The 17,011-nt window shown below is 53.0% G+C and overlaps 1 protein-coding gene across 1 annotated transcript in view; it reads left to right on the forward strand.

The window, feature by feature from the left end:
* Positions 1 to 15,354, forward strand: part of SGSM1 (small G protein signaling modulator 1) — a 35,635-nt gene extending 20,281 nt beyond the window's left edge. The window contains exons 13-25 of the mRNA XM_058851829.1: positions 920 to 1,058; positions 1,319 to 1,383; positions 2,086 to 2,231; positions 2,715 to 2,843; positions 3,258 to 3,440; positions 5,109 to 5,180; positions 5,662 to 6,243; positions 6,973 to 7,097; positions 8,247 to 8,329; positions 8,552 to 8,661; positions 8,909 to 9,005; positions 9,364 to 9,531; positions 9,892 to 15,354. Of these exons, the coding sequence (XP_058707812.1) occupies positions 920 to 1,058; positions 1,319 to 1,383; positions 2,086 to 2,231; positions 2,715 to 2,843; positions 3,258 to 3,440; positions 5,109 to 5,180; positions 5,662 to 6,243; positions 6,973 to 7,097; positions 8,247 to 8,329; positions 8,552 to 8,661; positions 8,909 to 9,005; positions 9,364 to 9,531; positions 9,892 to 9,980 (1,988 nt within the window). The 3' untranslated portion in view covers positions 9,981 to 15,354. The remainder of the gene's footprint in view (positions 1 to 919; positions 1,059 to 1,318; positions 1,384 to 2,085; positions 2,232 to 2,714; positions 2,844 to 3,257; positions 3,441 to 5,108; positions 5,181 to 5,661; positions 6,244 to 6,972; positions 7,098 to 8,246; positions 8,330 to 8,551; positions 8,662 to 8,908; positions 9,006 to 9,363; positions 9,532 to 9,891) is intronic.
* Positions 15,355 to 17,011: the final 1,657 nt, after the last annotated feature.

The following is a 17,011-nucleotide window of genomic DNA, read 5'->3' on the forward strand; positions in this document are numbered from 1 at the left end:
TCCCTGGCACATCCCGAGCTCTCCGTGCTGCTCTGGGCACCTCTAGGCCTCAGTGTAATGAGCTGTTGGTTGGGTCTGGTGCTCAGCTCGCCTGTGTTGTCACTTGAGAGGTCCTGCAGAGCTGTCCCTGTCACCACTGACTGTCACTGACCCATCAGCTCAATGCGAGGGGAAGGGGCTTTTGTGGGAATAATTCAGTGTTTTTCCTGCCAATGTAATCTATTCCTTATTACAACCTGGGAGAGCCAGTGAGACCAAGGGAGAGCAAGGACACTTTTGCCCAGCCAGAAGATGAAATTTCTACCACAATTTAATTTCCAAGGAGGAGTAAAAAGGATTATTCCTCATGGTCTGGGCCATGTGTGGAGCAGGACCCGAGGCCTTTGCAGCAGCACTTTGAGTTTAAGCAGGGATTAACAAGTGACAACATACAGAGCTCCTGCTGTCCCTCTCAACCTCTTCATCCAAGTCTTCATCTCCTATCTCGTGACTTGGATGCTCCCTTCTTTCCCTGATCTTTGGATGAGATCCTTTGAGGGATGTGCCTTCTTCCCTTCCAGTAATACCCTCTGCCTGGGACAGCAGCTGATTTCAATCCTGTTTTCTCTCTGCAGCCCCTTCTCTGGAGCCTCTGCCTGGGGTGTTGGGTTTCTGCCTTGGTCAGCACGAAGCAGTTTAAGATCAGCTTTCTGCATTAGCTGGTTAATTAGTGATGGTTCTCTCCCATCAGTGCTCCTTGTTCCCTTTCCTTTCTCCTGAGCTCACCAGTGCTGTGATTCCCTGTGGTGGGCCCTGCTTGGTAGCTGGAGCCTCCTTGGGAAGAGCGGGATGAAAGCTCTCTCTCTGTTGGGCCCCTGTATCTCCCTGACTCCAGGGCAGTGCCAGGCTGTAGCTGATGCTCCTCTCTGCCCTCCTGCAGTGCCCCAGGACCTGATGGACGCTCCAGGGGCTGTCCTGCCCCCCATGTGGCAGCCCAGCACCCGCAAATCCTCCTGCTCCTCCTGCTCCCAGAGCGGCTCCTCCGACGGGGGCCCGGCCAATGGCTGCAGCCACGAGAGGTACGAGGAGCCACGGGCACAGCAGAGCCAGGGCTCAGTGCCCAGGAACCACGGCAGGGTTAGTGGGATGGGGCTGAGGTGAGGCTTGTCCCTGCATCTGGGACATCTCAGCTGCTCCAGAGGCTGGCAGCAGGAATGGCTGCTCTGAACCCAGGCAGCATCCCTGGGGGATCTCTGCAGGATCAGTGGGATCACAGCCAGGCTGAGGGCATGCACAGGGGCATTTTCTCCCCTCACATCCTGTGTGTTTCTGTTGGCAGAGCTCCACTGAAGCTCCTGTGTGACAACATGAAGTATCAGATCCTGTCCAGGGCCTTCTATGGCTGTGAGTACTTGTCACCCCCCTGCTGCCTTGGGAGGAGACTGGGTGAGGGATGAGGTCCTGGGCTCTGGGCTGGGAGTGGTGCTGGGGTCAGCTGACAGTGGCTGGGGGAACTGGGACCAGCCTGCTGCACGTGCTGAGGGTGGGGAGCAAAGAGCTGGAGTGTGACTCTCAGCCTTGAGCCCCAGCAGCAGCAGCACTGGGGGTACCAAGATGAGGGACCTGTCCTGGTGGATTCCCTGCTCCGAGGGCAGAGTGTGGCTGCAGAGGGTCTCCCCCAGGGCCCTTTCTTCTGCTCTTCATCCTCTGTAGGAATTCCAAGCACAGAAAGTTCTCAAAATCTTGTACATGCAAGCTTAAACATAGAAATGAGCACAGGGTTCAACCTGAGGCCTTGGAAAAGGCTTCTGCCTTTAAATCCAGAAGGATTTAGAAACTTTGTGTGTGTGTGTAGTTTAAAGAGAAAGACATTGAGCTAAGCAGTAGAAAGTTTTAAGGTTTTAAAGCTTAGATATTGAAGTAGTTATAAAGGTAATAAGAAGTTTAGGGTATAGCAAAAAATGTTAGGCTAAGAAAGTCTGCACTGCGGCAAAGAGGTATAAAACAAAATAACTAACTATTGGTGTAAAAGTAAAAATGCTCTTTTGTGGCAATCCTCGTGTTTCCTGGAGTTCCACAGCTGAAGGTGTGGTGTTCCTGCTGCAGGGTTGGCCTACTGCAGACACCTGTCCACGGTGAGAACCCACCTGTCAGCGCTGGTGAACCACAGCATCGTGTCCCCTGACGTGCCCTGCAGCGCCAGTGCCGGGCTCACCGTGGACATCTGGCACAGATACCTGCAGGACAGCTCGGTAGGGCCACGCCCTGGGGACACCAGGGCAGTGTCACTGAAGTGGGTGCAGCATGGGGAGGTGGTGGAACACAGCAAGAAGTTCCTCAAGGGGGGAAGTCACCCAGGCTGCACAGAGCCCGAGGCTAATCCTAATCCTCATCCTCGGTACGTGAGAGCTGAGGAGTGAATGCTGCTCTTCTTAAAGTGCTTCTGCTCAGAGCCTGCCTGCAGCAGTGTCTGTCACTGCTGTCCTGACTGGGGTCCTGACGTGCTGCCAGGTTAGAGGCACAGCAGTGGCCCTTGGTGACTTTGGTGGGCCGCTCTTTGGAGTGGAGAGTCAAAATGTCCACCCACAGCAGCCTGTGGCTCTGCTTAAACCCATGCAGGGTTCTGAGGGATCACTGGCAGTGGGGCTGGGGAGAGCTCTGGGTGCTGAAGTGGGGGACAGCCATACAGCCCATGTGCTGGCTGTGTCTGTCCCTGACCCAGGCTCTTCCCACAGAGTTACGAGGACCAGGAGCTGCTGCGGCTGATCTACTACGGCGGGATCCAGCACGAGATCAGGAAGGCGGTGTGGCCCTTCCTGCTGGGCCATTACCAGTTTGGGATGACGGAGGCGGAGAGGAAGGAGGTTGGTGAGGGTGTGCTGCCAGCTCACCAGCCCTTTGTGTGCCCTGCTCCTGCCCAGTGGAAGGGTCTGTTAGCTGTGAGCCCGCTGGGCCTCATGTCCACTCTGGACTGGGCCGGAGGCAGGAGTGGGACAAACACTTGGATGAGGAATTGACAGGGCCAAGCTTGTCACTGGCCTGTGCAGCTCCTCATATTCAGTGCCTTGTGCACCTTGGGAGGGCGGGGAGGAGATGGATGGGCATTTTTCCATCCAAATTTCAGCCACGTTTTGCGGATCAGGCGCTGTGCAGGGTAAGGGTGGCTGCGTCCCACGAGCTGCAGTTCACACAAGGGTGCACCCCACTGGGCGCAGGAGGGGCTGGTTTGGGGCTCTCCAGGGACAGCCATTCCCAGCCCCTGTCCCCCCGTGTCCCAGGCTGATGAGCAGACCCGGGCGTGCTACGAGCACACGATGGCAGAGTGGCTGGGCTGCGAGGCCATCGTCCGGCAGCGCGAGAAGGAGTCCCACGCCGCAGCCCTGGCCAAGTGCTCCTCGGGGGCCAGCCTGGACTCCCACATCCAGAGGATGATGCACAGGGACTCGACCATCAGCAACGAGGTGAGGGCGTGGGGGGCTTGGGCAGTGCCCACCCAGAGTCCGTGTGGGGTCCTGCCCACCCTCCTCCCCTGACCCCTGTCCCCACCTGTGTGTCTTGTTCCTCACTCTATTCCGTGGGAGTGAGATCCTCATTACCTGGTGCACTCCTGGGGCACATCAGGATTAGCTCCATGGAAGAGAGTTTGAAGAAGGGGTGAGGAGGAAGAGCATGTTCCTGGCACTAAGGGGCTGTGAAGCAGGGCACTGGGCTTCCCAGCTCCAGGATGGAAGAAGCCTCAGCATGTCCTCAGTGTCATCCATGGGGACACCCAGCCCCTTGGGACTGGCTTTTAGCAATGCAGTGAGGAATGAGATCCACAGCCCAAACCTGTGTGGAGGGAAAAGCCTGTGAAAGGAAAGGCAGTCCTGGGAACAGAGTCCAGGGAGTGTTTCCATGAGTGTTTTGTCCTTGGAGGAGAAGAGCCCAGCCTGGCAGAGCATTCCCTGACCTCAGGCTGCTGGCCCAGAGGTGAGGGGAGGTGAGCGCTGGAGACTTGATCTTCTTCCCTCTGGGAAGTTTGTGTGGGTGCTTTGGGAAAGAGATGAGCTCAGCCTCAATGCTGCAGGCTACTTGTGTGCCCAGAGAGGGAGAGATGCAGGGAAAGCAGGTCTGAGCCAGGGACAGGATGATGCAGCTCTCAGGGTGAGCAGAGGTGCTGCTACGTAGGCTGAAGCCCTGGGAATCATTCCCATCCCCTCAGCACCTCCATTGTGGCTCTTCCTATATATCCACGTGCTCTGGGAATTGGGAAGAGAGCTGGCAGAGTGAACACATGCAAAGTTTCCCCCCTTTCCCATCTCGACCTGAAATTTCCTGTTTTAAGTGCTCCCATGGAAATGGAGGAAAACTGTCGCCCTTCCTCTCCCCACCAGAGCCCTGCCCAGCAAACACCCACAATACAAGGGTGGGGACAACTGCTGTTCTGAATGTGCTGTATTTTCTTATAATCCTTTTGTTTGTGTGTGGTGTCATGGCCATGCTCTGCACCTCTGCTCAGCTAATGGGGAGGACTTGCTCTCACTGAGGACTGGCTGCTCAGAGGGACCCCACGGAGCTGAGCAAGGAGCTGGTGCCTGCAGAGCCCAGCCCTTCCCTCTGTGCTTCAGCTGGAAGCCAGAACAGGGTGCTCGTGACTTTGAGAGGAGCTGCTTCCACTGAGTCTGGCTTAAAACATCAATATTTGTCCTTGAAGAAAAGGAAAAAAGCATGAATATGCTTAGAGGGACTGTTTTATAGCCTGACTTCATCGTTTATGTAAACTGAGCTGGGCTGAGCTGCATTGCTGCCAAATTAGGACAGAGATTTGTGGAAATTTGCACTCCAGGGAGGCAACGTGATCTCCGTGCAGGCCAGAGGAAAGCAGCTCCTTCAGACCCAGGACACAGCACTTGAACAAGTGCAGTGACCTGGGGCTTTGGCTTTGTCACCTTCCCAGCAGTGTTGGGGCTGAGGCAGGGCTGGGTGCTGCAGCAGCATTGATGTGACAGGAACATCCTCCAAGGGTCAGATATTTACTGGATGCATTTTCTGCTGCTTCTTCACCTGCAGAAGCACCACCTCTGCTTGAGTTCCCTCACCCTGACCCTTTATCTTTTCTTTCTCACTGCCCTTTTCCCTGCCCTCTGCAGTCCTCGCAGAGCTGCAGCTCCGGCCGGCAGAATCACGCCCGGCTGCAGAGTGACTCCAGCTCCAGCACCCAGGTGAGCCCCTTGTCCCTCCATTCCTTGTGCCCTTGGCTTGGGCTGACCCCTCACCACAGCCACAATGATTTCTGGCAAACAGAACCAGGGTTGGGAGAGGTGAATGGGTCCCCAGCCTGCTTTGGAGCTGCTGATGTCAGAACAGTGCTCTGCTCGTGGTGTTCAGTGTTCACCTGCCTGCTCTGCCCCATGGCCGCACACCTGAAGGCCCATGGCTGCTCCCTCTGTTCATGCCCAGGTGTTTAACACCTGTTGAAATTTCTGCCCAGTATATAATGCCAAGCAAAGTCCTTTGGAGCAGGGATTTGTGGAGCTGTGCAAACGACCAAGCACTGACTCAAATCCAGGGAGAAGAAGCTAAAGGAGATTTTCCTCTGTCCACTGCTGGGAACATGGGCACTATGAGTACGCAGCTCTTGGGGACGTAGTGCCTGTGTTCCCAACACTCACTGGATGCCTGGGGTGTCTTCCCACTTTGCAGGTGTTTGAATCTGTGGATGAGGTGGAACAGACTGAAGTGGATTCTCAGCTGGAAGATGGCAAGCAAAGCAAGATCCCAAATGGGACAGTCCCCAATGGCACATGTTCTCCTGATTCTGGGCACCCCTCCTCCCAAAACTTCTCCATCACATCAGGGTTCTCGGAGCGCAGCTTCAGCAACGAGGACAGTGCTCTGGAAACCACCAAATCCTCATCCAGCTCCCAGGGCAAGGCTGCTGGGTCCGATGTGCCAGCCCCACCGGACACGGATGGTGTCCAGCAGGAGAAGCTGGAAGGCCAAGACAGCCTGGAAGGTGAATTTCCCACCGGTGGAAATGTGGACTTTGTCCCCATGGGTGAGGGCTCAGCGGGGCTCCTGCGTGACAGTGACAGCGTGGCCCTGGCTGTGGTGGAGAGCTGGGCAGACAGCGAGGCTGAGAAGCAGAGCCTGGTGGAGAGTGAGGACAACCTCTCTGAGGAGCCAGAGATGGAGAGTCTGTACCCACAGCTGGACTCTCTGACTGTGACTGACCTGACCAGCAGTGAACCAGCTGCTCTCTCCTCCACGGGTGTCACCTACTCTGTAAGTACAGACCTGGCCGGGGGGGTTCCTTCCTGGCTGCCTCACAGGACCACAGAACTCCAGAAGAGCTGGGGTGGGTAGGGTCCTCTGGAGATCATCCAGCCCAACCCTCCCTGCCAAGGGAGCATCACCTGGGGCAGGTGACACAGGAATGTGTCCAGGTGGGTTTGGGGTATCTCCAGAGAAGGAGATTCCGTGCTCTCCCTGGGCAGCTGTTCCAGGGCTCTGCCACCCTGAATGGGAAGAAGTTTTTCCTCATGTTGAGGTGGAACTTGTGTTTCAGTTTATGGCCATTGCTCCTTGTCCTGTCACTCAGCACCACTGAAAAGAGTCTGTCATTCTCCTTTTGGCACATAATTTGAGATGTTTGTATGGATTGATGAGATTTCCTCTCAGTCTTGTCTTGCCCACACTGACCAGGCCCAGCTCCTGCAGTCTCTCCTCATCAGAGAGATAGTTCAGACCCCAGATAATCTCTCTGGCTGCTGCTGGACCCTCGCTGGCAGCAGCTTGTCTTTCTTGAGCTGTGGAGCCCAGAACTGAACACCACACTCCAGATGTGCCTCACTGGGGCTGAGTGGAGGGGCAGGGTTTACCTGCACTTGCCTGGCTGGGCATAGAGGGGCTCCCACCTTCCACCCAAACTCTGCCCTGTCGCTCTACTGCCCTTGCAACTCCCTCCCTGCTTTTTACTGGAAAACAAATCGACTCTGCTCTTGTTTTGGGCAGCCAGAGCTGCTGGACATGTACACGGTGAACCTGCACCGCATCGAGAAGGATGTGCAGCGCTGTGACCGCAACTATTGGTACTTCACCCCTGCCAACCTGGAGAAGCTCCGCAATGTCATGTGCAGGTGGGGGCTGTGGGGGTCTTCCTGGGATTCACCTGCAGGCTGGAGCCTCAAATTGTTTCGTGGTTAATGACTTTAGCTCCATGCCTTCCTCCCCTCGTCATCCCAGCACCGGGGCCACAGCTCTGAGTATGTGGCGGTTCCCAGACCGAGGTGTCCGGCTGTCCTTCCCCATCACTGCTGTGTCCTGGGGTTTTGGCCAAGGCAGAGGCTCTCTGGGCTGCCCAGGAACACAGTGCAGCCCACCTGCTTCCTGGAGCATGCCTGCAAAATGTTTTAATGAGGATCAGCCCACAGAGCTGTAGTGCTAATGAGAAAGTGCCTGAAGCACCGGAATGGTTTGTGCCTACCCAAAATCCCAGGAGAGAGCCAGACCTGGGTGCATTTCTGAGTCCCTGTGACTCAGAGCTTGCCTAGTGACACTCACAGACTCAGACCAGCCCCAGCTCAGCTGCTGCTTCACAGGGAGCAAAGGATAAAATATTATTACTCATCTTGCAAACATGAGGAGAAGCTGCTGTTCCATCAGTGCTGTCACTTCACCCGACAGCCAGAGCTGGAGATCTCTGCTGAGATTAGACCTTCAGCACAGCACATTTTGGAAAACCAATGGGCAGGATGGAAAAGATTCTTCCCTTGTGCCAGCAGCAGATCTGAGTCCTCTCGGAACACATTTTGCCTTGCTACCAAATAAGGGAAGATATCCCTGCAGGGCTGGGTGCTTCCTGGGACACTGGGAATGGGAAGACAAGGCAGGCAGAGTCTGCAGAGAACCAAGGGGATGAATGGAGGGAGAAGGATGAGATTGAGTGATGAACAATTTTTATCAGTCTCTGCCCTTTAACCAATCACCCCACTGTGTTGTGCTTCCCCATTTTGCTTTTCCCTGTGCTGATTTTTCCCTGCAATGGCCACGGCACAGCCCTGGATTGACCCTGGATGTGGCTGTGGCAGGGTGTTGATCCAGGACTGTGCCATGCATGCCTTACCTGGGGGGTACCACAAGAATTGAATCATTTGCAGCACAGGGATAACAGAATGAACAGGTGTGATTTACCCCAGCATCCTGGGAAGGGAGACAGGGCATGGACAAAGGGGGTGGCAGATGATGGCCCTCAGGTCACAGGTCACCTCTCCTGCTCTCTCACACAGCTACATCTGGCAGCACATTGAGATTGGCTACGTGCAGGGGATGTGTGACCTGCTGGCCCCTCTCCTGGTCATCCTGGATGATGGTGAGTGGGTGGCTCTGCTCTGCTTTCCCTGTCCCTGTGTGGGGATCTGGGGGGGGATGTGCCAGGTGCCCTTTGCAGTGCAGTGCCTGGAGGTGTGGAGCAGGATCCCGTTTGTCCCTGATGCTGCCTGGCTCCCAGGAGCCCACCCTGGGGCCAGGGTGAGCTTTCTGCAGGAGCAGCAGTGCCCATGCAGCAGCAGTGATGTCTCTCCTCCCTGCACAGAGGCTCTGGCTTTCAGCTGCTTCACGGAGCTGATGAAGAGGATGAACCAGAACTTCCCCCACGGAGGAGCCATGGACACCCACTTTGCCAACATGAGGTCGCTGATCCAGGTGAGAGTTCCTGCCACAGGGATGGCAGCTCCTCTCACCCAGGAGGGAAAGCTGGTCCTGGAGGAGCTGGGGTTTAGTGCTGGGGAGCAGGAAGGACAGCAGGGGCTCTAAGGACAGCCAGGAAAGGGAGAGAGAAGCTGGTGGGAGCTGGTGCTATAGGAGAGCAGTAGGAGGGAGGGAAGTGGGCAGAGGGATGGCTGGTGCTGTGTGTGTGCATTCCTGAGTTTCCTTTTGCTTTTCTTGACAGATTCTGGACTCTGAGCTCTTCGAGCTGATGCACCAGAATGGAGATTATACTCATTTCTACTTCTGCTACCGATGGTTTCTCCTGGACTTCAAGAGAGGTGTGTGCTGAGACCACCCAAGGGTGAGGCAGGGTCTGCTTCCCGGCTTCTCAGCAGGTTTAAACTTATTTTTAATTCCTTTCCACTTTTCCCTGGTTTATGTCTGGCTGATTGCTCTGTCTAGATACAGAACCTGTTGTTCCAGAGCTGCTGCTGAGCCTCTCCACGAGTGTGTCCTGGGGCCTGTGTCACCTGCTGCCGGGCAGAACATTTCTCCCTACAGATGTCTGACTTACTGCTCCCAGCTGGGGCAGGTTCATGTGGGAAGGAAGCACCCAGCGTGTCTCCCCAGCGCTCTGAGAGCTCTGTGAGCCAGGGTGGGGTGAGTGGAGTGGTAACTGCTGTTCTCTGCTCACAGAGCTGGTGTACGACGACGTCTTCGCCGTCTGGGAGACCATCTGGGCTGCTGCTCACGTCTCCTCTGCTCACTACGTGCTCTTCATAGCCCTGGCCCTGGTGGAGATGTACCGGGACATCATCCTGGAGAACAATATGGATTTTACAGACATCATCAAGTTTTTCAATGGTACAGCTCGTGCTCTGTTGGGCTGGGTTTGGGGCAGCTGCTCAGGTTTAGGCAGCATGTGGCTGGCTTGTGGACAGTCCCATCTGGGCAATGCTGGAAATGTTTGACATCCAGGGCCCTGAAGGATGGGTGGGGCTGGAATCCACCTGCTCTCCTCAGCAGTGGCCAACCTGGACGTGTTGAAGGGAGCTGAGGTTTGGGCAGTGCTTCCTGCTGCTTTCCCCATCCCGAGGGGCTGGTTAAGGATGGCTCTCCAGAGCCAGGTGTCCCTGTGAGGGGAGGTTGGGAATGTCCCCAGCAGAGCTGTGGGGTGGGGGCTGCTCATGTCTGACCTGTCTGGTCCCTCTGTCTGTGTTGCAGAAATGGCCGAACGCCACAACACCAAACAGATCCTGAAGCTGGCTCGGGACCTGGTCTATAAAGTGCAGACTCTGATCGAGAACAAATGAAGGACCTGGGGCAGATGAGGCACCCAAAGAGCCGGGACTCCCCTCCAATGCTGGCTCCCTTCTCCTGTTTCTCCAGGTGCCACACCTGTGGGACTCAGGTGGTGGGACACGTGCTGCTATGTGAGCTGGGCTCAGCACAGGCCCCGGCTCAGACCTTCTGCAGTGACTCAACCAAAGATCCCTCCAGGTGTGTTCCTGTGCTGGGAGCAGGACCAGGCAGTGGCTCCCTGCCCTGGGAGAGGCAGCAGCTGCCGTGGCCACCAAAACTGCCCCGGCGTTGCCACATCCCAGAGCGGAGCTCAGGGGCTGGGGGAGCAGAGCTTGGTGGCACAGAGGGGAAAGCTGATTCCTTGGAAAGCTGCTTCCTTGGGCAGCCCTTCCCTGTGGTGTGGGAAGGCAGCCAGCCCTGTGAGCTCAAGCAGCACAGGGATGCTGCCAGTTCTCAGCCTCTCACCAACACAACGAGGTTCTGCCAGTAATGGGGGGGACTTTGATCACAGAAGTTCCTCTTTTGATCTTGTCCCTCTACGCATTGCTTCCCCTTCAGTATTTTCTTTTTTTAGGGCTCTGTTTTTCCCCTGGGATTTTACATTGTTCCTACAATATCCGAACACACAAGAGCTTTGTGTCTGGATGGATTTTCAGAGCAGCTTCAAATTCAGCATTGGGGTTATTTTTCAAAATCCAGCCTCTGTAATGTTCTCTGAACACTGAGAAATCTGGTCCTGACCTCCTCTGGGAACTCCAGGCTGGAGGTTTTCTTACCTGCCTTACTTTAGCTGCCTGTGGTCGGAGTCTGGTCCCCTTGTTGTTCCCCTGAGCTCTTGTGAGGGAAGGGCTCCTCAGAAGGCAAGTCAGAGCTCCTGATTATCCTGACTTTCCCTCTGACAGCTTCAGGGCTGGCTGTTGAGTCCCCTAAACACACTGAGCATCTCCAGTTCGGTCTCGGTGGGCTTCTCCCACAGGCCTGTGAGAGGAAAATAGCCCAAGGTCCCTGAGTGGTCTTTGCTTTGGGAAGATGCACTTGTGTGGCCACTTTTCCTGCACAGCCTGGAGCCCACTGCATGAAGTGCCTCTCCAGCTGCTGTGTCCCACACAGGCTGCCCTGCAGAGGCTTCGGAGTCATTTTTCAACTCAGGTAAAAACAATACAGGAAAAGGAGAGGGGGTGGGTGGAGGGTCCAGCCCAGCCAGGGAGGGCTGGAGCTCTCTCTGAGGGTACTTTCTCTCAAGTTTTGCTGCAAACATTTGTGTTCCCCCCTGGTGCAATGTGTGCTGTGTGTGTGCTCTCCTCTGGCCCTGCTCCTGCCTTGCTGCTGGAGTGCTCCCATGGGAGGGAAAGGGGTCATTCCTCTTCCCCCCATGGAATATCTGTCTGTGCTGGTTTGTGTTGGCTTGTGGCACGTGTCAGATGTTGCTGGCAGAAAAAAAAGGCAGTTGTCAATCTGCACCAGGGAAAAAATGCTGCTTCAGGGAAGGTCTGAGGAGCGTGATAGCGTGGTTTGCTGTTTCTGAGCAAATCAGCAATTTCTGTGTTCTGGGACATGGAGGTCGCAGCTGGAAAAGGCAGTGGCACATCCTGAACCCTTTGAGGAAGGGGCTGGGGCAGGGGGAGAGCAATGGCCAACCCTCATAATCCCAACAAGATGTGTAGAACAATCTGGGAAATTCCCTGAAGCAGTAAAAACCCAAAGGGTGCTGGGCTGCACAGGAAACAAAGAGCTTGAGATCTGCCAGTTCCTGTGGGAATCTTTCTTCCTTCCACCAAGAAGAGTGAAAAGCTCAAATCCTCTCTCCTTCCCAGGCTGTTCCTGTTCCCTCAGGGTTCTAGGACAGATCTGTCACCTGTCTGGAGGGAAAGGGATGTGCTCTGTTCTCCCCTTCCTGAGGGACAGGGACCCACAGGAAAAACCACCTGACCAAGCGACGTTGCTGACACTAAACCTTTCAAGCTTTCCTTGGTTTTTAGACAAAAACAGCCAAGAAATTCTGCACAATATTTGCTGTCTGTATTAACTGAGAGTGTCTCTGGGCCGCTCAATAGCAGTGTTTTTTGAATAATTTCTGGGGGGAAAAAAAGTATTTATTTATTGATTGTACCTGACTGTGTGTCCTTGTGTGCTGGCGTGTGAGTGCGCGCTGTTGTGCAAATGGAGATAGAAATTTTCAATGTTATTTATGATATCTTGTAAATGTTTACCAGAGAATCGTGTCTATATATAATATATATACAGTATAGAGAGAAAATATGTGAACTAAGTGGGTTATTTTTTGAAGGGGGGAGGTTTGAGAAATTTTTTGCTTCTAAGAACTGTGTGGTTTCTATAGCACCTATTCCATGATGTGCCAATCTGTCACTGTCCCAGTGCTGGGAGGGCTGTTCTGGTGGGGCAACAGGAAGCTCAGAGCAGAGCCACCATCACAACCTCAGTTTGGCTTCATCTTGGTTCCCATTTTAAGACTGGACAAGAGAAAAAAAAAAAAAAAAGGAGGGAAAAATAATATAAAAAACTTTGTTTCAGCTGTGTTGCTGGGCAAGTTCTTCTGCTTGTGGGAACCCACAGTGGGACCCCACCAGGAGCCTGGGGCTCTCTTTGATGGTTGAAAGCTGCTAAGAAGCTGAAAAGCAAAGGTTTTGCTGTGCAGCTGTTTGTGGGTCTTCTCTGGTCTCATCCTCTCCTGCCTGGCTCTGCCCCCCTGCTGGATCCCCATGAGATAAAGCCTTGTTCTGGAATTCTGACAGGGGCAATCGTGGCCCTGGAAGGCAGCAGGGCTCTCTCCCAGCTGTGCAGCCTGCTTGCCATGCAGGAGAGGCCTGTCACCAGGCTTGTCCATATACAGTAATCTTGTCTGGCCCCTTGGGGAAGAGGAATGTCTCATCCCAGCAGCTCTGTGCAGCTGAACCCACCCCCCCACCACAATGGCACTGCCAGCCCAGGGCTATTTTAGCCTGTTGTTGGCTCTGTGGGAACAGGGACTGGAGCTCTGTGCCTTAATCTGTCAGATGGCAGGGTTAGACTGGATTTTAGGAAGAAATTCTTCACTATAAGGCACTGGCGCTGGTTGTCCAGAGAGCTGTGGCTGCCCCATCCCTGGAAGTGTCCCAGGCCAGGTTGGATGGGGCTTGGATCAACCTGGGATGGTGGAAGGCGTCCCTGCCATGGCAGGGGATGGAACTAGGTGATTCCTAAGTTTCCTTCCAGCCCCAACCATTCCATGACTCCACGCTTTCTGAGGAGACTGCTGCATTCTCCCCTGGCTGCAGCGAGGGTTGCACGAGCTGCCAGCTCACGTTCTCTGCTCCAGTCACTCCAGAGATGAGCCTGAGGAAGGATGGGCTCCATGGGCTGAGTTCAGCTCCCATCACACCCTCGCTGAGCACCACATTGCTCTGGGGTTTGGGGTTTGTCTCACACTCCAGCTCCTGAGCTCAGATAATCTCAGTGTGTGTAAATCCACTGAGTGTTTGTGTCCTGGCCCTGTGTTCACCTGAGGGAGTGACAAATGGACCCTTGTCCCTGACAGGTGAAAAAAAGGCTGAGAGATGGAGCTAATGAAGAGGTGGGTTGGGGTCCCAAAATCCCTGGAGACACAAGCCTTGTGGCCAAGAGCAGTTTATGGGACAAAATTCTTCTTATTCTTTGTTATTTATTTATTTATTACATAATTTGTGTGACTATTTCCCCTCTCTTTCCTGGATTATCCTGAGGTTGGTCCCCAGCACTGGGAGCCACTGTAGCCAATCTGACCAGGGACAGAACCAGTTTTTGGGATTCTCATCCCCTAAGTTTGCATTTGAAATTTCCTACAAAATCTAAATCACTTTTCTCTAGAGATGCAGTGGGAGCCTCTGAACCTTTGATTAGCAGGACCAAAATGATGGTCATGTCATCAAAACTTCTTATTTCTCATTCAATTTGGGAATTTCTCTGAGTACTGAGCAGTTCTGGGCTTGTCTTCAGCATTTTACTATTGTGTGAGCACAAATTGATAGAGCACAATGTAGAGATGGAATTCCAACCCTTCCTAGCACTATGGAAAGGCTGGAACTCATCAGAACCTGTGCCAGAAATTCCTATAAAAGCTTTTTCAGACACCCTGAAAGTAGATCAAATGCCACTGACTGTTCCTGCTTTTCCACTCATGGTCAGCATCCTCACTGCCCTGAATAAGCAATATTTTACTGATTAAGGCATCTGAACAATTGTGGTCCTCAGTGAAGTCACATTTCTGTCCTCTGGTGGCCACGTGGGCCATGGCTGAGGCCATTTGGTGCCGTAGCCACACGTTCACACAGCTCAGTGTGTGGATCCCTTCCCAACTCTGCCCAAACCCTGAACTTCCCGGAGAACGTACGCGATTGAAATAGCCGTGGAAGTCTTATAGTGTGTCTAATCTAATTTCTAATCTAATTTTAGATTGGTGATAAGCATATTCCACCTTAAATTCCTGTTCAGTAGTTTAATAGCTTCCTTTTATAGATGGGTTTTGCACATGGAGGCTGAGCAGAGCCCATGGATGGTGCTGCAGGGGACAGTCCCCTCTCCACGGTGGCTCCTGAGCCATCGGCAGTGGGACATGACCAGGAGCAAGAACACTTTGCATCAGTGCTTTGATGAGGGGGAGAAAAGCACCATTTATCCTTTTTTTAAACTTTTTTTTTTTTTAAACTAATTAATGCTAAATATTAAACTATGCACAAGATCTTAAATACATGGAAGTTTTAGGAATGAGTATGGCTTTGCTGCTAAGGATGATAAAAAATTGAAAATCCATATCCTGGATACTGAGAGACTAAAAATGTCATTGTTATGACTATGTAGGATTGACTTAAATTCTCAGAAATTCATTCTCTCTGGAAAGTAATTCCCAGAAGCCAGGGAAGAAATTGTTTTCCCAAACAGAATTAATGAAAAGCTTTGAAAATGCAACGTGGATGTAACCTCAGACCCACGATTGTCACTTCCCTTGTTCACAGAGTGTTCTGGAGAGCCAGGCAGGGTGACAGGGTGTGACAGCCATCGTGGGGGCTCTGTGGGACAGGGAATTACCCCTCAGCACAGGGATTTGAATGTATCTGGTGTCCTGGCATTATACTTTTCTGTTGCCCTACACAGAATTGCTGCTTTTCTCTGTTGGATGCCATTTTGGTCTCTGGGAGTTGCTCGATCTGAGCTTAACGAGCACTTACAGCTTTTAATCTATTTGTAGAAGTGCTGCTAATGTTCTTAGATTATCTGAATTCCACACTGTGGTATAATAATCTGTTTTATATTATTTTATTCATGCTTTTGGTTTGTTTTTTTTAAATGTAAACTGTTCCTTATTGTTGTTGAGAAAGAAAAATTAAAGCTCTATTCTCTATGGTTAATGTATTTTCAAATCAATCAGATCCTGGTGGTTCTTTCCGGCTGTGCGGTCCCTGGGGAGACAGCGAACGGGGATACCCTGAGCAGGGAGTGCCCAAAATGCTCTGTATTTCCACACTTCTCCCAGATTCCAGAGCCCCCTTTGCTCGTGGTGAGCGTCCCCTGTGCTGGGGGCCCTGCTGTCACCTGGGCTTCTTTTTGCACCCCACTTGCCCTCATGGTCCTCACTTTCCCCTATTCCCATCCCTTGGCCAGCTCAGTCCAGCTTTGCTGACCCTGTCCCTTGGGGCAGGTGTGCGGCAGTGACACCTCCTTGGCTCTGCTGGCACTGTCACCTGTGTCCTTCCTCTTGCTGTACCCCCCTATAATGTGGAGAATTTAAAATGATGGCAAAACAGAGAAATTGAAGAGGAGGAAAAGCACTGGGCCAGGTCCTTGGTGCTGCTGCCCCAGACAGAGCAGATGGGGAGGTGGCAGAGGGTCCTGGCATGGTGCCAGCCCAGAGCAGAGAGCTGGTGGTGATGGTTTATACCTGTGTGTGATCCTGTGCTGCCAGGTGAGCTGTGCAGGAGGTCAGGGAGTGCATTCTGCAACGGTGCCCAAAACGACCTTGGACTTGATCTCATTCCCTCACCTCAGTATTTCCTGGATCAGTCTCCAGACCTTTAAACTGGCAGTGATAGGATGGGCTGTGGTGCCTTTCTTGCAGGGCACAGGAGGGACAAATTTTCATAAAAAAATGTGAGAAGGACAAGCTGCCTGTGGTCCCTGTCCCTGCTCAGGGCTGAAACTTGTCACCCCTCTGGACTCCACAAGATCCTTGGGTGCTTGTGCATCTTCCAGCTGTTCCAGGGGGGGATGCCATGTGTGGGAATAGGGAAGAGGTGCCCCCAACCTCCTTTCTCCACCTGCACTCCTGTTGGAGGCAGGAGGGGTCCACATCACCCCAGTGTTGTGTTTTAAGCAGCACAGAATTTAACTGCATTTCTAAAAATGGGAATGCAAGGAAGGCTGGATGCTCGCTCCAGATTTCTACCTCTACCTACTTATGAGAAGAGGCTTAATTAAATAAATCCTGGTATTTAATTAATCCTTAATATGTTTGCTTCTTGAGGCATGTTTGCTCTAATGGCCCAGCCCCAGTTTCCAGTGCAGGCTGAGGTTTGCAGGGAGCTCACAGCTCCGAACTTCAAAAGCTGATGAAGCACTCCCCAAACACGCAGAGTTTGCGAAATGCCAGGGTGGGATTCAACCAGCACTTGCAAATTTGTTAATTACCTGATATTAATTGGCAACCTAACCACCAGAGGCCACATTCCCAAGGTGCCAAAGCAGGAATGCTCTGTGTTTCGGTGTGGAGAGGCTGGCAAAAATCCTGCTGTTAGGATGGAGGAGAGTAAATGATCCTAAAAGTGAATTTCATTAATTTTTAACTCGGGATAGTTTCTCACAAAAGCAGCTATCCTGAGGTTGTGCTTTGAAGTGCATGGAAATTTCCATCAGTTGCCATTTCCATGCAGTGCAGGAGACAGCAGCTGGTGGAACAGCTCCAGAGAGGCCACAGCTCTGTCCTGTGCAGCACGAGAAACCATTCCAATGTCTTGCCAGCAAAAGCTCCTCAGGAGATGTTCACCATCAGCTGGGGTTGGATTATGGGAGCTCC

This window comes from Poecile atricapillus, chromosome 16 (assembly GCF_030490865.1).
Source record: "Poecile atricapillus isolate bPoeAtr1 chromosome 16, bPoeAtr1.hap1, whole genome shotgun sequence".
Lineage (NCBI taxonomy): Eukaryota > Metazoa > Chordata > Aves > Passeriformes > Paridae > Poecile > Poecile atricapillus.